General features: G+C 33.6%; 1 protein-coding gene across 1 annotated transcript; it reads right to left on the bottom strand.

Annotated features, from left to right (window-relative positions):
* Window positions 1-4,054: 4,054 nt before the first annotated feature.
* On the bottom strand, window positions 4,055-19,623 carry ATPsynE (ATP synthase, subunit E). The gene is made up of 4 exons (XM_067273383.1): window positions 19,495-19,623; window positions 16,016-16,070; window positions 10,311-10,412; window positions 4,055-4,296 (listed from the first exon to the last, which is right to left on the bottom strand). The coding sequence occupies exons 1-4, from the start codon at window positions 19,537-19,539 to the stop codon at window positions 4,226-4,228; spliced, it is 273 nt and encodes a 90-aa protein (XP_067129484.1). The 5' UTR covers window positions 19,540-19,623; the 3' UTR covers window positions 4,055-4,225.
* Window positions 19,624-24,469: the final 4,846 nt, after the last annotated feature.

Below are 24,469 nucleotides of genomic sequence, written 5' to 3' on the forward strand. Positions count from 1 at the left end.
TGTGAGCAATTTTCTTTAGCGGAACACTTACTTAAATTAATATGAAATACATAAGCTTGTCATCAGTTATTTTATTAGAATTGAGCAGTTATAATTCAAAATCTCTACTCATATTATTAACGCCAATTCTAAGACAGGTAAAAATATACCTAAATAACTTTAATGGGAAACTTGTGCCTGATGTTTTTTACATATTTCATTCAGTTTTTATCATTGCCTTTATCTTATTCGAAACAGTAGTACACTCCATAAGTACGAGTCGTACATATATATTTAAGTTTATGAAAATTTTATGATTTTAATTTTTTGATATTTGGCGGCTCGAATACGATTGTACACTTTCCGATTTGCGACTAAATCTGCGGAACACTTGGGAGATACTTACGGAACACCAGTGTTCCGCGGAACACCGGTTGGGAACCACTGGTCTAGATGTATGCAATGTAAAGGACGTATCACGCGATACTTGAATTTCTTTCTGCCCCGTGAGCAGTAACAGAGCGTTTTCTATGAAGTCCCTCGGACTTCATAGAAAAAGCTCTGTTACTGCTCACAGGGTGAGTCTGGATTCGGCCAGACTCACAATGTGGTGAGTGACCAACTCCGATAAATTCCTGGGATTTTTCGATCCCGGGTTCCTCAGAGGTAGTGTGCCACCTTAACCGGCCGTCTTTAACATAGAAAAAGCGTGATGTTAACGTTAAGTAGCATGAGACTTTTGGCAAAAGAAATAAGTGCCAATAAAATAAACTTCAATGCATTTTCCATCATAAAACAAGTGAAAGGTTGATATTTTATTCGATATGATTCAATGACGACAATGTATTCTAGCATTGTGCAGTAGAGATTGTAGTCCTTCCAAGATAAGTTGGCAGTTGTCAAGCCAGACTAAACCACTTTTAAACCTATTTAAAATTTGTTTTGTATACTAGTACATTCTATATATTAACAGGACTTATTATACTGGAAAATTATGGATGCAGATATTTAGTCATACAGATCAAAAATAATGTTCTTTATTTAGTTCACCTGAACACATACACTTTAAACATGTGTTTCGGACTTGTTCGTCCCTCCTCAGCAGGCCTTTAAACGACACTTTCTATAATTAACAATAAAAACATGTTTCGATACAACTATTAGTAAAATTAATTAAGAATACAAACATTTTTTAATTAAGAATACAAACATTAATTTTAGTAATAGTTGTATCGAAACATGTTTTTATTGTTAATTATAGAAAGTGTCGTTTAAAGGCCTGCTGAGGAGGGACGAACAAGTCCGAAACACATGTTTAAAGTGTATGTGTTCAGATGAACTAAATAAAGAACATTATTTTTGATCTGTATGACTAAATATCTGCATCCATAGTTTTCCAGTATAATAAGTCCTGTTAATATATAGAATGTACTAGTATACAAAACAAATTTTAAATAGTGTTAGAGAGGACAAAAAGGCATAATAATTAATTATACTTTTAAACCATTTATATGGGAGGAGTACCCAATGCTCCAGGTCTGCAATTTACAATAGAACAGTCTCTCCCTAAAAGTGATTTAATCTTGTTTGACAACTACCAACTTTATGTTGGAAGGATTGATGGGATAAACTCAATACATGAACAATCTATTGGGGGATGCCTCTATTTAGATGAGAGACACTGAAATCCCGGAAAAATCCAAGTGATTATTCTGTTGTTGAGGTGCAAACCTGCGACCAATGGCCAGCCAATGTTTAATGATTTCAGCATTGTTCAGCTGCATTTTACATTTAAAATACATTGAAGTTTATTTTATTGGCACTTATTTCTTTTGCTAAAAGTGGATGCTGCATTTCAGCTGTGCTTTACTGCACAGCTGAAATGCAGCAAAAACGTAAATTGTAATACATATAACCAGGGCCGGATTAACCCACTTTGGGACCCAAGACATTTTCTTCTTACCAGATCCCTCTCTCTCCCACAAGAAATATAAGAACACATTTTCTTTAGATTTTAGAATTCATAATAACTATGTAAAAAGCAATATATTTTTGTCTATTTGTTTATTATATACAGTTGTCCAATAAAAAAGTAAACTATCTTATTTACAAGTCTTTTCAAAATAGACAGTTTGACAGGGCCCTTCAAAAAACCAGGCCCTAGACATTTGTCTCATTTGTCTATGCGATGATCCGGCCCTGACTGGGACAATATTCCCACTAGAATACATATGACAGGATAAAATTGAAAGTCACAGATAATACAATTCGCATTTAGATTATTTTCATTTATTTGACATGAATTCAATACAAAGTTTTTAATTTTCTCTCTTATTTGCTTCACGATTAATCAGATATTTTTTGCTCTAACAGCAATATCTTTGGAATGAGTTTCATATGAAATTTTCCGTCACGCACAAAAACTATAAAATACTATGTACTACTTGCATTGTACTGTAAATCTGGGTAACAATCTGTTGTTTATATCAGGGCAAAAACTTCCACAATTGTACTTATGGTGGCTGCAACTCTGATTCAAAAATCAAAGTTTCAGCAATTATTTTAATGTGTTCAATCAAAAAGTAAAGCATACAAATGAATATGTGGTGGACATGGTAGTTATGCAACATAGTGAAACTACATAATGCTAAATTAGCATCAAATCTGGCATAAAAACTTACAAGTGATAGATTCCTGTAGAGGTAATTAAACTACAGCACAGTGGTGTAGCAAACATAACTGGCACTCCGGGCACAATACTTTATTGGCGCCCCTCCAGAAACACACATAATTTGTCTTGGAGACCATTTGGGCACCCCTCTGCAAGTGGTGCCCAGTGCATGATAGACCCCCTTCACCCCCCTCGCTATGCCACTGCTACAGCATATCAAAATGATCTGGAATATTTAGATATACCTTAGTGAGATGTTATTAACAGTTAAAAGTTGAAAAACCCTACATTCATTTCTGGGAGTTAAACTTTTTAGTCTTCCTAGTCTTTTGTTTTTGTCATAATTGTCTAAGCTAAAACATTTATGGCATATGTAGATTAACAGCAGCTGAAATTTGCCTAACAGATTTACTAGAACCATGCAAAAAGTAAATTTCATAAATCTGTCTCTGACAATGTTCCATGAGGCATTGTTGAAAACTTTATAACAGTATTTCAATGTAAATCCGTCTCTTTAAACCAAATAAGTCTGGTAGACGTATCTCACAGCAGATTCTGGTTAGCAAATTGTTTTTATTTACGATAGAACTACATATGCATTTTGGGTTGGTATAATATAATCATAACCCCTCTTCAGTGAATTCATCATTACGTAAATTACAAACTTATGCTTAAAATAGGGGGTGGGAGGGCAAACCTTCCTCATCCCTAACCTGTATCATTTAAAATTTTTTTACATTGGTATATAACAGTTGCTCAAAGAGTTGTAAAAGTGTTAAAAATAAATATTGACACACGTAAAGGTACACTTGCAATGTTATTAAAAATATAACAGTATTATGATTCACTTTTACCAGGCTAAATGTGTAGTTCTATTGTAAATAAGAACAATTTGCTAACCAGAATCTGCTGTGAGATACGTCTACCAGACTTATTTGGTTTACAGAGATGGATTTACATTGAAATCTACAATACAGCAAGCAGATTATACACTAATTTATTACAGTATATTGTGTAATATTATATAATTTTAATTACATTACAGTAATATTACAGAATATACAGTATATTCTGTAATATTTTTACATGCCCAGGGTAAAGCATAAGAGTAAAATTGGTCAGATAAATTCTAGATCTAAAAGAATAACAACTACTGAGACCCCTGAAGGCTGTGAAGTCTGACTTGAGCAACATCGAGTAAGAATGGCTTTGTCAACAGCTGCAGAAACAGTATCACAATGTCAAGCTTGAATTGAAGCTATTCTCAATACAATCTCTAACCTTTGCATAAAAAATATTCCGTTATGCTTGACGGGGGAATCTCTAGTTATATAAATATTACTGCTATTGAATATGACTTTTTTAAAAGAAATGTATAATGAAATACTAAATACTTTAAATAAATTTTATGGTATGTTTCCATTTTTTATTTTTTTTATATCAAAATTTTTTCATTGTTACAATTCAAGTTCCTATACAATAATAACTTTAATAGCTAATATTTATTATAATTTACTTGAATTATACAAAAACTACTTGTTTAAATTTATTCATTAATTCTCTCAAGAATATAGTCTATTTAAACTGCTCTTCAAAATTGGGAGGAACTGGCACTCCAGCTTCTTTAGCAAGATATAACATTTCCTCTGTAATATAAATAATACTTTAAATATCATTTAAAATAATAATTTTTCCATTTAATAACAAATATTCAAAAATAAGAAATATACATATCATATTAAGTAAAATACAAAACACAAATATAATTTTTTCTAATTTTGAGTAATGCAGACTGAAATTATCAACTAATTTTTAATATATTTATATATAAGAAAATTAAATAGGTTATATTAGTCAAATAACAACATTGATTGGAATAATTGATGCATATTTATTATTTTTAATCCAGGAAATAAATATTATTTTGATTAATATACCTCTATTTAATTTTCTTACACAGTAGATATCATAACTGTTTTATCCAGTGCTAGTTTTCTATAAAAAAGTTATTCTTGATGCAGTTATTAAGATGCTATCAGAAAAAGAATAATCATAAGCTAACAGAGCATCTCATTATAATAAAATTAATAAATTTATAACAATTTCCAAACAGCATCAAAATATTAGTACTAACATCATGCTCCACTACTTTTGATGTACATAAACCACAGGTTTAAACAGCAGCAGGAAGACCAATCAGTTTGATAAACACCAAAGACTAAACTGCAACCATATACTGATCATTATGGTAATAATATCAAATCAACAGAATCAACAATAGAAACAATATCAATCAAATATAAAAACTGAATTAGAGATAAAAATAAAAGTGAATAAATTTATTTAAAGCTTAAGTTAAGTTTTAAACTATGTACCAAAAAATTAGAGATAGCAGCACATGTAATGTTGTTACCTTCCACCCACAGAGGAAATGCTTTGAGTAGGAACATTTGAAAGTAACATCATAGATGCAATACTTGTTGGTTAGAGTAGCAAAGGGCCATGTAAAGCATTTATTGTTGTCTGATCATGGACAGATCATTGGAGCAAAAATACAGGTTACTTTATCAGCAAGGTGGTCAATGCTCTTGGATGCAATATCTCTCAAGGTGGTCAATTTTCTTGTGCAAAAGTTTCAAGGGTTTACTGGGAATACTTAAATTCCAGACAGACATCAGTAGTGTATGCACAGTGTGGACACCCACAACTGAAGTAAGAACATGACTCCGATGGCACAGGTATTTTAATCCAGAGACATTCAATGGCTCTCCATAATTCAGTTGCATTTGTTTGATAGTTCTGCAAGGCATTGAATGATGTTTGCAGTGTTCCATAAATTTAACCACATAATGAAGAGCAACTCTATGCCAATTGTGTCAGACTTCAACTTGGACACTATTGAACCATCGGTCAATGCAATGTACAATGGTGCAATCCTTGGGAGGTTTGGTAGTTGTCAATCCACTCAGGTACCACTACTAACACTCGATATCAAGCAATGCACCTCATCTGGACCAGAGAACATTGAAATTAGACAGTGAATGACTGATGTGTTGTGTGATCAAGCAAATCTCATTTTCAGCTATTTCAAGCTGATTGGTCACAGCTAATGACCACAATAAGCCATGGTTCCATCATGTCAGCAAGATGTTATGGAAGCTCTGTCCTGTTTTGGATGCATTCTATTGGCATAAACAAGGACCAATTGTGAGACTGCAGTCATCTTTGACAGGTAAGATGTATACTAATCTTGTGGTAGACATTCCCTCAACAATGATTATTGTTTTGAGGAACACTTGACAGATTTTCAGCTACACTCTTAGCTGCCTCAGTCTCCAGTTTTGATCACCATAGAGCATTTATGGAACACTGCAAACATCATTCAATGCCTTGCAGAACTATTAAACAAATGCAACCAAATTATGGAGAGTCATTGAATGTGTCTTGGATTGAAATACCCATGAAACAACACAGACACCTTGTAGAATCAATGCCATGTCATATAGCTGCTGTTATTTGGACTCAGGAAGGAGCTACACCTTATTACGTAGGCATTTCTAATTTTTTGGCACTAGTTTATTTTGATTGATATTGTGTGAATTGATAACTGCATCTGATTTGAAGCCAATTATATAATATTCCCAGCAAATTGGCATGTGGTAGGAATTTAGTTTTCTTGTTGCCTATAGGCATGTTCAATTTATCACATGTAATAAGATGTTATTAAGGCAAACCCAATCAATAAGCATAATAATTTGGATTTGGATTGATTGAGTTATAAAATAATATACTAATATATTATTTTACATATTGTATATATATTATATACAACTTTAAAACCTAACAGTGGAGAAAAATGAATGTTTTCAATTGATTTTAGCAATCATCCTCAAGTTAAAGAACTTATTTGGAAATGTATATCAGAATAAAATGTATGATGGAATGTAATAATTTAAAATATAAAACAAATGTCTGATTGGCCATCAGATGTCATACGTTTGTATCGGGACGTAATTATCTAAATGTATCTACAAGTAATATTAAATATCCAATAATGCCCTCCAGGCTGAAGATAATATTGTTGTCCTTGTAGTTGATAGCCATGCTGTTTCTATTGGCCTTGTAAATTTTCAGGTACAGGAGGTTCCCACGCATTATCAATGTTCACATGCACATCCTCATCCAAGGCATATATGGCCAAAGCTGTAGTAGTTTCTCTTTTATTAATTGAAATAAGATGTTCTTGCAGACGCTGTTTTAATGGACATATTGTAGCCCCAATATATTGTAGGTGTTGGCCGTCTCTGTTCTGAAACAGCACGGAGTATACTCCCAGAAGGATTATCTTATTGTGAGGGTCCTTGGTGTTTCTAAGAAATATGTATTGGGTTGTTTGGAAACTTCATAGCGATTTTTGATAGCTGACAGTTGAGACACTGATTGACAAAAACAATTAGAATTGTACAAACCAATGAATATTATGATAAATGACCTTGAGACGCATCTGTTACAAAAAACCATTAAGATTATTCAAATAGCATTTGTCTCATTGCAAAAATGGATGCGAACAACATGCATTATCGACACTTGTTTCTTTTCCTTTTTGTAACGGGAAAAATGCTGTACAAACAGCAAAAAATATATGTGATGTTTATGATGGGAGTGCTGTAGCAGAATCAACTGTTCGAAAGTGGTTTGCAAAATTTAAAACGGCTAATTTCAGCCTTGAAGATGCTCCTCGCTCAGGAAGACCTCCTGTTATTGAAGAGGACCAGATCAAAACATTATTGGATGAAAACCCTCATTACACAACTCGAGAGATTGCAGACATAGTGGAGTCATCAAACAGTACTGTATTTCAACATCTAAAGAAGCTCGAATTGTTAAGACATTTGGATACTTCAATTTAACGGAAAAGAACTTCCTGGATTGCATCTCCATTTGTGATTCTCTTGAAAGACAAAATGAAAATGACCCTTTTCTGAAGCGTTTAGTGACAGGTGATGAAAAGTGGATCCTTTATAATAACATCAGCCGAAAACAATCATGAGGTAAGAAAAATGAACCACCATTAAAAACTCCAAAGGCCGATCTTCATCCAAAGAAGGTCATGCTCACTGTCTGGTGGGATTGGAAAGGAATCCTGTACTATGAGGTGCTTCCACAGAATCAAACAATTGATTCTGATAAGTATTGTTCCCAATTGGATAAGCTAAACATGGCAATTAAAGAAAAACGTCTGGAACTGGCCAATAGAAAAGGCATTGTGTTTCACCAAGATAATGCCAGACCATACATGTCTTTACAAACACACCAAAAATTATTGGAACTAGACTGGGATGTTTTACCCCACCCCCTTACTCACCCAACCTTGCCCCGTCGAACTACCATTTGTTTCGTTCTCTGCAAAATTCTCTTCATGATAAAAACTTTGATACTTTGGAAGCTTGCAAAAACCACGTGGATCAGTTTTTTGAGGAAAAAACTGAAAAGTTCTACAAAGAGGGTATCATGAAGCTTCCCCATAGATGGCAACATGTCATTAAAAACAATGGTGCATACATAATGGAATAAAAGTATATTTTTAGTTTTAAAAGAATTTCTTTTATTTCTCTTAAAAATCACTATGAACTTTCCAAACAAACCAATAGATGGTGGGGTTCCTTCAATAGGCCAAGTAAATGATGATGTCTCCTTCCACTTCTCGGTATATAGCCATCAGTATCTTGTTATACTGCACCTTGAATATGTGTGTATTTTGGTCTTGCTCCACATATTTGTTCACTAAACTTTTTATTAATCTAGGCAGGTATCTGCACTGGATAGCTAGCTGTTTTATGTGCTGCAATTCATGAGTTTTCTCCTTGAAAGAGGAAGTGTGTGTGAATACCCTTTTTACCAAGGCTCTAAAAGCCACTACTTTATATTGGAAGGAATCATATGAGGAGGATGGAATGAAAATTGCATTGAAAGTTTGCGGTACACCGATGTGTAAATTCTACCATCCTGTTTGAGTATGCTGATATCCAGAAAATGTGCAACAGATGTATGATGTTCTATGCATAAATGAAAGTCAAAAGGATTGTTGTTAAAATATCCAGAAAAACATTTGGTTTATGATGCCAAATAATTAGTAAGTCATCAATATATCTGGAATATAGGGAAATGTCATACTATAGGATGGAAAAACTTGATTTTCAAGTTACCCGATTAATTAACAGTGTTCCCGAAAGGAGCTTACCATAGGCACTCTTTTGCATTGCAGGTAAGCCACTTCCTCAAACAGAGAGGAGGAGGAGTGGCAAGTTAAGTTGGCCAACTCTAATATATTAGCATGGAAATTGCCATCCTTGCCTATATGATTGAGAAGAAAGGTGCAGTTCCTTACAGATGGAAAACATGCTTAACCATCTGTCACTATAGCATACAGCTCCAAAACACTCCATTTGGAATTCCATCAGAACATCCAGAAAGTGGATGGCCAATAATGATATAGTCCTGTGTACAGTAGAACAGATAAATCCAAGGACCTAGTCCTCTTGTGTAGCTCAACATTCAAAAAAGGAATACTTGATTACGTTACTGAAATGGAATGCATAGTCACATCTTCTATGTTTGGAAGCTACACAAGAGTCATCCATATCACTAAGACACCTTTAGAATGAGCCTTAAAAATAAGCAATGCTTCTAAACTGGTGCCTTCTGTTCTGAGAATTTTTGCCTTTGTCAAAGTGCATAAACCTGGATATCAACTACATCCTGTTGTGGACAAGTTGGAGTCTCCAACAATACTAATTGAAAAAATCCTTAATCAATACATCACAAATAAATTAAATAACTACCATCAAAGCATTAAGAACTCCACACAATTTTTAGAATGTCTACAAAACCTTCAGATTGGGTCTACACATCACTGAGATTTTGAATCGATGTATCCGTCAATCAAAATAGAACCTTGCTTTTGTACACTTTCTATTCTGGTATACATTTCTGAATAAGTTAACTTGAGGATGATTATTAAAAGCAATTAAAAACTTTCATTTTTTCTCCATTGTTGTGTTTCATGAACTGAATTTTTGGTTGTGTAAGTGTTTTGAACATTATACAGTATTTAGTGCACTTATTATTTTGTAATACACTCTTCTATTAAGCATAATTCATTATTTAGCAGTTTTTCAAAAAAGTTTGTATAAACTAATTTTGAAATAAAATTTTTCAGAGCTATTTATTTCAATACTAAGCACAAAGTGTCATTCATGACAAATATAAAATTATAATGTAAAATTATCAAAGTTTCCTTTTCTTAGATTAAAAATTCTCCATTCTGAATATTAAACTATATTGATGTTATATAATTTACAAAACTAGAAAAACTTATTATACAATTAAAGTATCAATGTTAAAAATATCATAAACAAATACTATAATGATGTTGGTTTTAATTTGTCATGCTTATAAGAAAATAGAAGATAATTAAATGAGAAAGATTAAATAGACATATAATTAATTTTTCAAAGATTTATCATATATTTTTACCTAAAATAGTAAATTAATACCACATATCTGTTAATAATTTCTTTTTAATAATCAAATATTTAATAAAATGCAAATATAACTTTTCAAATGTTAATATTTAATTAAAACAAAAACATTAATTTACCTTTATTAAGGCGTTTCTTTTCTTCTGCTCTTTTGGCATCTAAAATCACTTTTTTCTTAGCTTCTATTTCTCTCAATTTTGCTTCTTTTTTGGAAAGTGATCCTAAAAGTTTGAAATTTTATAAATAAATAATTTTCTAGCTATTTCAAGTTTAAAATACAAAATTTAAAAAACCAGCAAGAGTTGCTCAACTTTCCTGCCAACATTTAAAGTTTTGGTGGCACCATCTATTATCATATTTTATTAAAAAACTTTTTATATTTTTAACTATTGTAAATAGCAAAAAGCTTAATTTTGAGAATAAGGATGAGTTTTATAAAAAAAATTGTAAATGATAATAATGAGTATAACTGTCATTAAGTCTGACCCTACTGGAGATAAACACGACTCCTATTATCTCCCCCTCCCCTTGATCTTTAACCACCAAAATTTAATAGTATCAATTCACCTAATAAACAAACCTCCCTAAAAGTTTCAAAATTTTCAACCAAAAGCACAGGAATTATTTAGCTTTAAAGAAGGTGAACAAAATTGTGTCCCACACACACTAACATTCTTACATACAGAAATTATCCTCAATTTTTTTTTGCATTTCCCAACATTTCAAGATGTCCTAAGTTCAAAAATGTAAAAATCTTGGGGGATCATTGTTTTGACCAATTGCCATACTTTTTCTGTTATATACAACAGTCAAGAAAGTAAAATTGATTTGGATTAAATAAAGTTTGGATTTTCAAGAGTGAATTGAAGCTGCATAATCATATAACAGTAAATACTATGCATTGTGTTTGTGAGGGTAAACTGGCTTTATTTCATTCATTATCACTTATTTTGATTAGTTAAACCTATTTTGGAAATTTTGTTAGAGTGACTATTTCACACTCGACTAGGAAACCAAGTTGAAAATGAAAAGCCCGTTTCCCTGGAAAAGATGATTAATCATATGAATAAACATCCAGAATAGTCAGATAGATTGAAAAAAATCACAAATACTATTGAATAATCTTATTTATTGATAATTAAACTTTAAACAATTTATTACATGTAGTTTACTGCCAGCAAGGAAAAGAAGAAACAAAATCATGTATATATGCAAAAGTAGGAAACAGTCGTGATATCAATGTACAGTACCAAATGAGTATACGAGGGCTGTTCGGAAAGTTTGCGGCCTCAAATAGAACAACAAACAAAATAATGTTAAAACTTTTTTTATTTTTCAATATAGTCTCCTTTATTAGCAATGCACTTATTCTAGCGATGTTCTAGCTTTTTTATGCCATCACAATAGGATTTGTCAAGGTGTGCAAAATACTCATTCACTTCAGAGATGACTTCGTCATTTGAGTGGAATCTCTTTCCAGCCAAGAATTTTTTTTAGGTTTGGAAAAAGATGGAAGTCACTGGGGGCCAAATCAGGTGAGTACGATGAATGTGGAACTAATTGGAAACGAAGTTCGTTTATCTTTTGTTCAGTGATTCTGACGGAATGTGCAGGTGCATTATTGTGGTGGAACAGAACCTTTTTCTTCAAGTGTGGCCTCTTTTCTTCGATTTCTTTCTCCGATTTTTCCAAAAGTTCACAGTAATAAACAGCATTGACGGTCGTTCCTCTTTCTAGGCAGTCAATAAAGATGATGTCTTTAGCATCCCAAAAAACTGCGGCCATCACTTTCCTCGCTGATGGAACTGTCTTTGCCTTGTTTGGTGGTGGCGGCGAACTGTGGTGGCAAACATTGCTTCGACTGTTCTTTTGTTTCAGGAGTGTAGTAGTGGATCCAAGTTTCGTCAGTAGTCACAAACCGACGCAAGAAATCCTGTGGATTTTTCTGGTAGAAGTCCAAACACTCTTTTGACATCAAAGTGCGAACACGCTTTTGCTCGGCGGTCAGCAGACACGGCACCCACCTTGCTGAGACCTTCGTCATACCCAAATTTTCAGTTGAGATGTGGTGCACTCGGTCGACAGAGATGCCTGTTGTCTCAGCTATCTCACGCGTTTTCAAATGGCAATCTGCTAACACCAAATCGTGAACTTTGTCGATATTTTCTTCAGTGACAGCAGTTGACGGCCGTCCGCTGTGGGTCGTCATCCACTCTCTCTCTGCCAGATTTAAAAAGGACTGTCCATTTTTTCACAGTGGTGTACAAAGGAGCAGACTCTCCCAAAACTTCATCCATTTCAGCTTTATTTGAGATGGGGCCAACCCTTTTTTAGTCAGGTATTTTATGACCACACAAGTCTCCGTCTTCTCCATTTTTGACAAAGCACTTGCACACTGTCTATCTGCTAAGCTGTCGTGGCAAAACTTTACGACAAATCAAGCAGAAATTGGTATTGTATCTTTAACAAAGATGGCTGAATAATTCCCACCAAAAATTAAATTGATTGCAGCGCCGCATATAGGCAAGGCCGCAAACTTTCCGAATAGCCCTTGTATATAAATAAACACAGTGTTGGATAAGGAGACATGTACTAATTAAGCTAAACATTTGCATAAAACTGGAATTGTGTGTTCTTAAATTATAAATCAGTGTTAAGTTTTAAATTCATTTTAAGAATCTTCATTTTAATATGTTGTTTACTGCTAATCTTTATTAAATCCATTGTTCACAAAGTTTCATTATTATTGTTAATCTTTAAAATTTACCATCATTGTTGTTTACTATTATACCAGAGATTAATAACATTTGTTTTGGCAACACAAATCTCTTTTAGTAATCCACAGAGCAGTCAGATCTGTCCCTCTATAACAGGGGTCACCAAACTACAGCCCACGGACTGGATCCGGCCAAGGTCAGCTCATCCAGCCCTCTGCCACACTGTGCCACAAATAAACTAAAATATGATTATTTATATGGAAATATCATAGACTGCAGATAAATGTATTTTGATTTTTTCTACATAGTAAGTGTAAGTAAAAATGCCAGTAGTAGACCAATCTGATTGTTGCATCTGACAGTCATAATTTTTAGAAAAATCAGTGAAATAAAAAATTTGGGACTTTGTGATTTTAGATATCAGAGCACCTTTTGTGTAAGTTACGTGCAATGAAGTTTCTAAGAAAAGTGATTATGAGCTTGCTGCATGAATCGTGTTTGCGTATTGGTAAAGAAATATGTTGGTTGTCTTTATTTTGTGTGTGTTCAGAGTACTCTATTGAACAAAATGATTATGTGGTCCACCTCATTATTCTCTTAGTTATGTGGCCCAAAGTGAAAAAAAAAATTTGGTGACCCCTGTTCTATAAGATAAAGTTTAGCTCATGGAGAGCTCATGAAAAAACTAAACTTTATATGTTTAGAGTATATATATCACATTATTTACATATATAATTCATAGCTACATTCATAAAATTTTTTCATATTTTTTATTTTAAAAGTATAAAGTGTATAACAAAATTTTACTAAGCATAATGTTTGTAATATTACAATTTCTAACTTAAATATGCTTAATAAAATTACTTTCTCAAATTTGTTTAGTGCAAAAATACAGTTTTATTAAGGATTGCATCATTATAAACTAAAAACATTGACTCACTATCTCTGCTTAATATTTAAATATCATTAAAAGAAACATTCCAACTTCAGCAAAAATTCTTTAATCCTAAGAACGTTTTCAAACGCATTAAGCGTCCATCTTCAGTTACATCTTTAAATTAAATATGAAATTCGAACAAATATTAAATTCGAACAAATATTACATAAATTAACGGTACGATTACAATAAATAAATAAATACATAAAAAATAAAAATAAAATAAAATAAACAGGATTATCGTAATTTACAAAATTATGTCAATATTTCATCAACAAATAAAAATAAAAATAAAACAAAAAATAAAAACCATAAAAAAACCAACGTGCGGTTTAAACCAATCACGGATTATCGCAGTATTTCTTTACAAATGCCTTCATCCGTCATTAAAGATTTAAAACAATATCAGCTCTAGGATTTATCGTACTTCTATGTTTAGCCCAAATCATCGCACAAAGATTTCCAAGCTGTGGAAAGCCCATCAGCGTCCCTATAATTAATGCATTGCGTACTTCTCTGCGCTCTGTGGATTTCGCAATAAAGTTTTTCGAAAAATTGGAAATCCACAGAGCGCAGAGAAGTACGCAATGCATTAATTATAGGGACGCTGATGGGCTTTCCACAGCTTGTAAATCTTTGTGCGATGATTTGGGCTAAACATAGAAGTACGATAAATCCTAGAGCTGATATTGTTTTAAATCTTTAATGACGGATGAAGGCATTTGTAAAGAAATACTGCGATAATCCGTGATTGGTTTAAACCGCACGTTGGTTTTTTGTTTCGTTTTTATTTTTTGTTTTATTTTTATTTTATTTTTATTTGTTGATGAAATATTGACATAATTTTGTAAATTACGATAATCCTGTTTATTTTATTTTATTTTTATTTTTTATGTATTTATTTATTTATTGTAATCGTACCGTTAATTTATGTAATATTTGTTCGAATTTAATATTTGTTCGAATTTCATATTTAATTTAAAGATGTAACTGAAGATGGACGCTTAATGCGTTTGAAAACGTTCTTAGGATTAAAGAATTTTTGCTGAAGTTGGAATGGTTGATTATTTTATTTTATATTGTCTCTTCAGTAAGGAAATATAGTTTTATTAAAAGAAACACAATTTGGCACTATATTTAAACGAAAATTCAAAATATTTGCTATTAAGAAAACCAAAACCATTTCATTAGTCTCAGCCTTTATTAGGCCATCGTCAGCTACTGAATAACAGAATAAATTTTCTGTTCTTTGATATAATGTAATATGTTCTTCAGAAGCTGATGATAATCTAATAAAGGCTAAAAATCTTGAGATTAATAGATGGTTTTGATTTCCTTAATAAGTAGATATTTCAACTTTACATATAAATAATTAGATTTTTGGAAATTGTCTCCTATCTTATATTTTCATTTTGAAATTAAATCCCAATAATGTTCACAAGATTGCAAGTAGTTTATTACTGTCAAATGAAACAAGCATGTTTCATTGAGTGATGACATGTAAGCAAAAACCAATTAAACCTATAAAACAACTTTCCAAGCATAAAATGAAATGTGAATAGTCAGTATTGAACAGAGCATAATATATTTTTTGAGTTTATAATTCTTTGAAATAATTTATATTAACAGTCACTATTTTTGAATTACAGTGATTTTTTAGAGCAGTCTCAATCTGTGGTTCGTGGAACATGGGTGCTCCGTGAAGCCACTTCAAGTGTTCCGTGAAAAAAGCAAATATACAATTAAAAATTGTTGCAAAAGAAAAAAATCAATACAATGTAAAATAATTTTTGTATGGGAATGTAATTAGCAAATGCCAATGTTGTCACCAAGTGTGCTTGATTTCAAAAAGGTTTTCCATCTCTGCTTTAAAGCTGATATATTGTAACTGCTCTGTAGAAAAAAAATGTCAAACTTTAGTGTTCCGCAGAAAACAATGTGAAAGTTTAGTGTTCCCTGACTTCAAAAAGATTGAAAACCACTGTTTTAGAGAACTAGAAAAATTTGAACATTGTAAATCATCATGTTATAACCAGTATGTTTATTTTGTTATTCTAAGTCTACAACTCTTAACTAATAAATATTTGGATGTATGATGCTTATAATTAATTACAGTTAAATAAAAATATATATTGAAATTATGAAAATGTTTTGTAAAAATACAACTTACTTTGTCTAGTTATTCCCCACATAATACCAAGGACCAGAGCACCCCATCTGCAACCCTGTAAAAACATTTTAATAAATAAGACATATTATAATTATTAAATTATCATTTTCTTTATTAAATAATTATTTTTCAAATTTTATATTATTTATATCATATATAACAAAAGATAAATTACTGCAATATAATAAAATCAAAAATAAGCTTAAAGGTTGCTGCAAATTATAACAGGTGAGTATAAAAAACAGAGGAAAGCTTTATTAACAATAAATAAAAACAATTAACTGAATTTAGTTTTATGAGATTGACAAAGAAGAAAAAACAAAATCACACTTGTGTACTAATCACACCCAGTTTCTGGGATGTATGCATTCTGTTCCTTTATTACTGAAAGTTTATTTCCTAAGATGTGATAATTGTTCTAGAAACCTGAGTGGGAGGTTAGATTTGTCTTCCAAAATTAAGATTGATTTATCCTATTATAATTCTGTTTTTCTGCCTGCATTAAAAATTATTCTGATTGAGGTCTAGTGATGTTAGACTGTTTTATCAAAAATTGAACTTTGTGCAGTTATTTAAATGTAAAATCTTTACATATACAGATGTTTCTAACAAACGATATATGTAAATCATAAAAATTTTATTTTTTCACTCAATCCCATAAAGACATAAGAAAACTTTTTCAGGCTATTTGTATAGAATATAGAAAAGTATTGAGACCAAATCTTGTCAATGGCAAAAAAAGTTGCAATAAGTAGAAAAACAAAATAATCCTGTCAAGTTCCAGCTTTTGCAGGTTCTACTGTATGAGAAAAACTGAATCATTCTCAAGCAACTTCTTAATAACTTTAACAAAGGAGTTATCTCAATGTTATGCTATGAGGTCCAATTTTTTCCAGGATTTGTCATCCAGAATGCATTTGATAATGTCTTTTGCAGCAGGCATAATTAGAGATTCTGCTAACATGTGTAGCTTTGCTGATTTAGCAAATGATAGCTGAAAAGGTAAGATGCCTTCAGTACCACTTTGACTATGACAATATTGATTGATGCAAATTTTTCCTCACTATCAATTCTTTTCAATTCCTCTCAAAAAATTCACTCAGTTTATTATAAGATCCAAATGTTTGAGTGTGGAGATGTTGCAAAAGAATTGACAGTTTTGTGAAACGATTTGACAACACCTCACATTGTGGAAGAGGGTTTCGCTGTCTCTGATTCATATAAATACAAGTTACAAATACAAAGCATCATATTTACTTTGCTTTTGTGTTATGATATCCATTATCACTTCTCTCTGCCTCTTGCAGTGACTTGACTGCATAGAATCTTCAGCATTCTCAGGTATACCCATGAATGATGAAAGGGCAGAGATTGGGCCTAGGCTATATCTGAATTTCAATGACAAACAAACATCAGCAGAATTCATAAAAGAATAAGAGACCATGGAGAGTCATCAAGATGACTAACTAACAACGATATAGTGTCATAACTTGGCAACCCTCCAGCCCTCCAGTGAGAATGGTTGATTACCTGTAAAAAAACTGGCATACCATTAGCTACTTACCCCAACTTCTCCCCATATTGTACTGGCCAAAAAATTAGGAAGTATTAGGAAATTAGAAAGGATGGGGAGATAAATGCATTTCATTCTTTTCCCTATGTTGTGGTTCAACCAACCTAACTGGGACAACAGGCCAAACCATTAACTACATAGTTTCCTGTCATGCTTACCAGGAAACTATCTAGTATGTAACTACATGTTATTTAGATATACAAAAAAATTTGAAAGTTTTAGTGATAATATAAAATTGAATAACAATGTTGTATAGACAGGCAATTTCTAATTGAACAGATGGTTTGATCAATTGTAAAACAATGATTACTTTTTAATTATAGTAAAATTTCAATTTAATAAATTTAATGGACAAAATTTCTGGTCCATATGTAACCAGTTAATTTTAAAATGTTTTTTATGTGTAACTAAATTAACAGGTTAATTTTTTTTTCAAATCCAAGAGTCATTATTCATAAAGTGTATTTTCCAAAAATGTTTGCTTATTTACTTCAATTTAGATTGTACACATATCCTTTGTTAACGCAGTTAATTAATCTCTCAATGCTACTGTGTATATCAAAATCAGGTTAATCAAAATACAGTATTTATGTTAAGTAAAGACAGCTGGTAAAGTCACATTAATTAAAAACTCTGATATGTATATAAAGGGATTGTTGCAATTTAGAGCATTAATCAAATTCCTCACTAAGCAAGGGATAACTGTGTTTGTTTATTACATTCACAGAAATATGACGAGTACATAAACAATAATACATATAGAAAACTTTTCTATGAAATTAAACTTCTCATACATAACTAATTTTAATTACAAAAATGTATCTACATAAATTAGTTAATCTGTTTTTACTTGTCAATTTTTTAATACACACATTCGGGAAACCTACTTTATTATATAACGGACTTTCGGTTTTAACAAATACCCTCTTGCCCAATATACCCCAATCAAATCAAGGTTTTACCATAATAGAAACCCAAATAAAAATTTTATTCATAAATATTATAAATTCATTTGATTAGTTACAAATTTTATTTTACTTTAGAAAAATACCCTCATTATATTGCTAATTGGGATACATCATGTTTTTTTCTTCCAAATATAAAAAGGCTTTAGACAATAATAACTAACTTTAATAATAGATACATCAGTTTATCACAATATCTAATATATTGCTCATTTAGTTTGTCTTCCTACATGCAGAATATAATATATTTTAAAGTTCTGCATATTAAAAAATGTTCATTAATTAAAACCCTTTACAGGTTTTTACCATCACAACTCTTATGTTTTTTGGTTAATGTTACCTTAGGTGCCAAGATGGTGGCTCGTCTCTGATTCCAGCAAGGAAACAGTGGGACACACATTCTAACCTAACCTATTCTATTCTAATAAATTACCATAATTATTAGCAACCAAATTATTAGAATAGGTTAGGTTAGGTTAGGTTAGAACGTTTGCTACCATAGGTAACATTAACCTCCAGATGATTAGTGACATTATCAAAGTAAGTCAATTAGTCTTTAGCTAGAGATATTTGTAAATGATTCTACTTTTTTCATGGAGTGCTTTTTATTGCATTTTTGTTCTTACAGTACAACACATAATCCATAGCATATATTTGATAAATGTAAATTCAATATAAGTCATTATCTTTGTAAATCTACCATTATAATAGTAATCTATTACATTTTGCAGTAATAAGCGAATGCTTTCAAAAGGAATTAGATGAACGTTTATTTTGCAAATCTACATTAAAAAACAGATACTAAATGAAATAAACAAGAGTATTTTATTTTTCCCGTACGCCCTTGACCATACCGGAAGGACATGAACACGAATTCATTTAATTTGTAAAATCTGTTTCATAATTATGGTTACCAAGAATATTACTAAACTGATAGTTACCCTTATAAACGGAGAAACTCTAACAGGAGCCGCTAATTCTGCCATTATGCCAAGTCAATCCTTGGAGAAATCCACACGGTTCTTGCCAATCTCGAATACCATCTATAGCGCCCTCTACTCAATTACAACGTTTGTCTGAAAAATTCATTAATTTTTCACAATGTTTTATTTTTTATAATAATCTTAATTTTGTTAAAATTAACCATAAAAAATGTAAATACAAGTATACTTTTTAATTATTTAAATAATTTGAAAGAAAAATATTATTTTCGGAATAAGATATCATATTTCGAGTTTATACTGTCATATTCTTTTTATAAAATGATTTTAAATGTTTATGCAAAATAAAAATTTATTGTCATGACAGTTGACATATAATAGGCTATTATTATTATTATTATTATTATTTTGCTAACCAATCATATTTTAAAATGTGATATTGCTAAGCACGAATGTTTTAGGTCAGTGATTCGTAACTTGGTGTAATCTCTTAACACTTGATGATTCATCTGGGTTTGGGTTTTATCAAATACAGTAGAGAGTCGTTTATCCGAATCAATTGGGGACTGGGTTATGTACGATAACCGATTATGTACGAAAAAATATATTAATCTGTCCGATGTTCAAATTTTTCTCCGTTGCGTGACGCTTCGTGTTGAATTTTTGTCGATTTTAAGCCTAACGAAAATTTTTATAATAATAATCGAGGCTATTGTATCGTTAAAAATTATTTCTTTATTTTGTACAAACAAAACAAATATATTGAAAAATATAAAAATTATACTTTAGAAGTAAATCTAGTATCAAAAAAGTTCGATTCAGCACGACACAATCCGACTGGAAAGCGTTCGGATAACCGACGTTTTCGGTAACCGGTGTCCGGATAAACGACTCTCTACTGTAGTTTATTACGACAATAGTGGTTTATTACGACAATACTTCTGCCGAAAACTGGCGACAAGCTTCTGCCCGCCATCTAGTAATTCGAGGAGATAACTACACTAAACTTCATTTGTACCGCGTGTATAAGGAGGTCGTTTTTGGTATTAATATAAAATTTTCAACATTTTTATATCTCACAATAATTAGAATGGCCGGAAGTCGAGACAATTAAGTGCTCAAAACAAACAACACTAAACGAATTTTTCAGTTTTTTATCTATAGAGTAATTGTAAATGGAGGACACAATGTATTGTAAGCCTATACTACTGTATAACGCACTACTGTATTTTATTAACAGAGGGAAAGCATAAGATCGGTCAAAAAAAATGACGCCTCAAAATTTTTTATATTTTCGGAATCGGGGGACCTTGAAACGTTGAGAAATGCAAAAAATTAAGTTTTTCTCCCTGTATGTATGGATATTAATTAATATGTGTGCGTGGGAGGCACGATTTTGTTCACTCATTTTGAAGCTTATTAACTTGTGTGTCTTTTGTCAAAAATTTCTGAAATTTTGCTGGTAAGTTTGTGTATTAGGGTCTTTTTTTAAAACTCTTTCCGCCCTGTGGGCACTAAGAGGGCCTCTTATAGCAAGCCCATTGTGGGTTCGGCCAGGCCCACAATGATGGTGGCCGGGTGGTGAGGGACGGGGACAGACCACCCCCGAAAAATTCCTGGGGATTTTTCGACTCGTCCAGGTTCGATTCCGGGTCCCACAGGGTGGCAGGCTGCTAACCTTGACCGCTCTTAGGCCGGATGGCCGAGCGGTAAAGGTGGCAGCCTACCGCTCTGGGGGACCCGGGATCGAATCCGAACGGGTCGTATAATCCCCAGGAATTTTTCGGGGGGTGGTCCGTTCGGATATGTCGGGCCCGTCCCTCACCACCCGGTCGCCCCATTGTGGGCCTGGCCGAACCCATAATGGGCCTACTAAAAGAGGCCCTCTTAGTGCCCACAGGGCGGAAAGAGTTAAAAAAAAAAAAAAAAAAAAACCTTGACCGCTCGGCCATATGGCCGTTTGTGTATTAGGGTCATTGATGCTTTTGTTTTTAATTTGTGGTTTTAGGTGTTTTACCGCCCAGAGAGCACAAAAAGTCCACAAAGAGGCATTGATGCTATTAAATTTTGATGGTTAAAGTTCAAGAGGTGGTCATGTGTCATATCTCTAGTAGGATCTGACTTAATGAAGATTTTACTCGTTATTAGCATTTACCATTTTGTTTTTTAAAAAATCTTATCTCTACCTTCAAAATTAAACTTTTCGCCTTTTTATAATACAGTAGTTAATAGTATAAAAAATTTTCAAAATAAAATCTCATAACAGATGGCGCCACACGCCTTTAACTTTTTTCCGGGAAAGTTCGTTGCTGTATGTTTTGCTTCATTATTCTACAGTATTAATATTTCTAAATGACTGAATTTATAGTATGATGAAAAATTTCTCTAAAGTGAACTGTACATAAAACTATATATAATGTGATTTGAAAACTGCCAACATAAGATGGCAGTTTTCAAATCACACTAAACCACTTTTCAACTATGACCACGTTCAGTAACGCAAAATGCTAACAAAGCAACCTAATTGGCTAGGAGAGTGGAGCAAGAAGTGTTCTGAGTATCTTTGAACGGTTTGCTTGAATGGAGTTAGCAAGTTAGACTGATTGCGTGTAAAAATTTGTGAATGATATAATCACCATAATTTTATCAGTTATAATAATTTTTTGACTATTATAAAAGAAAGTACATTTAGTCCAACACGAGCACCCATTTTGCAAATTGTAGTACGAGACAAAAACTGTGACGTCACTAGTAGAATTTAGCGTAGCAGTGCGAGGAGTCAAAAAGTACTGTAGTCAGGGCCGGATTTACCAATCCAGAGGCCCTGGGCACAAATTCGGTGGGGCCCCCCTTTAAGAATAGGCATATTTGATGATTTAGAAAATTTACACAAAATATTGTACTTTCAGCTAGATTTCAACTAGGAAGTTGTAAATTTCATTTAAAAATAAGGTTATTGTAAACATACATATATTTTATTGGGTAAAACTAATTATTTTAATTTAATTGAAAAATACCCATGTAAAATTTTTTTCTTCTTCTTCTTTGTTCCGGTTTATATGGAGATTTAGCCTGTTGGCCTTTTCTCCGATGTACACCGCTTGACGATTATACGAAGCGGTTGGAACGATATATGAAACGTTCTAAAGCTTCCACGTGCTGACGAGGAGGAAGGTCGACGTGAGCCCAGTAAATAGGAGTGAGGGTTTGGACTAATGTTAAATCTATTGATAAAGTGCGACCGAGGTCTTGACGGGCCTCCTTGTATTTTGGACAAGTAATCCAAAAATGGCGGGATGTTTCCAGAGCGCCACAGTTTGGGCAGTCGGGAGAGACACAAAGACCTCTGGAAAAGAGAAACCCATTTAGCGGGGCTGTATCGGTTCGAAGGCGGGCCAAGAGGGTTTCGGCGTAGCGAGACGAGGCGTACGAATATGGCCAGGGAGCAAAAGGCCGGAGGTGATCCCGACCTTTTTGTCTAAGACTAGTAGACCAGGAGTCAACGTAGGTGTTGATAATAATATCGCGTGTGGCCCGGATTAGATCGCGTGCCATGAGGGGCTGCCTCCAGGAGCCGGATGGATTATCTTTTCTTGCCGCCTTGTCTGCTGCTTCATTGATTTGAATGCCGACATGTCCCGGGATCCACCCAATCTCGACTGCCTGGGGGTGCAGACTGATTTCGGCTGCTAAGTCAATTATTATTGCTGGGGATGAAAAATTAACATTACCCACCGCCTGTATGACAGATTTGCTGTCTGAGAGAATGACAGTCGGATTGTCGAAGCTGGAGCTGATTTGCAATGCTCGTTTTATTCCTAGAGCTTCTGCGCCAAATACGCTACAGTGCTCGTGAAGGAGCAAAGTTTCCCGGAGTTCGCGAGCCGGAAAACTACTCCTATCGCCGTACGGGTACTGGATTTGGAGGCATCTGCCCCCAAGAGGAATTTGCCCTGCCAGGAGGACTCCAGAAGCTCCTGAAAACGTGCGCAATTGACCTCCGGAGGGTCAATAGTAGAAAATGATAACTCGTCGAGGCAAAGATGAGGAAGAACACTAACTGTGCTCGGAGCCATATGCGTTTGCCGATAGAGGCGAGTCATTGGCAGACCCTCTCGGCGGAGATGGGATAAAACCCGGGAAACGTATGGACGCTGGTACAGGCGCCAATGATAATATTCCAAACAGGATGCCGTGAGAAAAATTGAGTGAAGGGGGCTAAACGGACCTCTGGAAGATTTGAACGATAGCGTGGGACATCGCTCTTTGGCGTATTTTTGTCTGCAATGGGATGTAGCCTGTTTCAGCATAAAGCGAGATAAGGGGGTAGACTTAGGAACACCCAACGCCGTGCGAAGAGCGGTGTGTATTGGTTTTTCAATACGACTAATCGTGGTAGGAGGAGCGCCATCAAGAATAGGAGCGCCGAAGGTTGCCATAGGACTTAGAACCGTGTATACTAGACGAAGAATGTCAGCTTTTCTGGCGCCATTCCGGCGCGAGGCGAAATATTTTAATAAGGAGCTTGCGCGAGTAAGTTTCGATCGCAGGAAGGTTTCGTGTACACGCCACGTAAAGGTCTGGGAGAAATGAATACCTAAGATACGTAATGACGAACGTTGGGGGATGATTCCCGAGTTTAGAGACAGTGTTATAGGTGGGCGGTGGATTTTCGGAGAGAAATCTATAGTTGCACTTTTGGTGGCTGAGAATGATAGGCTCCATGTTGTTGCCCAGTGTTCGAGGTGGTGAAGAGCCGTCTGAATGCGGCAAGCGGCTTGGGAAGGGCTAGTGCTTGTGGTTAGAAGATAAAGATCATCAGCGTAAAGAATTGCCGTTACATTGGCTGGGAGTGCTGTCCATAGGTCCGCCATATAAAAAGTGAAAAGGACAGGGGCGAGAACGCTTCCCTGCGGAACGCCATGCGGAAAGGCGTGAGGTGCTGATAAAACACCCCGCCAGCGGACTTGGAATG

The sequence above is a fragment of the Centruroides vittatus genome, unplaced genomic scaffold (assembly GCF_030686945.1).
Source record: "Centruroides vittatus isolate TY-2023 unplaced genomic scaffold, ASM3068694v2 contig_474, whole genome shotgun sequence".
NCBI lineage: Eukaryota > Metazoa > Arthropoda > Arachnida > Scorpiones > Buthidae > Centruroides > Centruroides vittatus.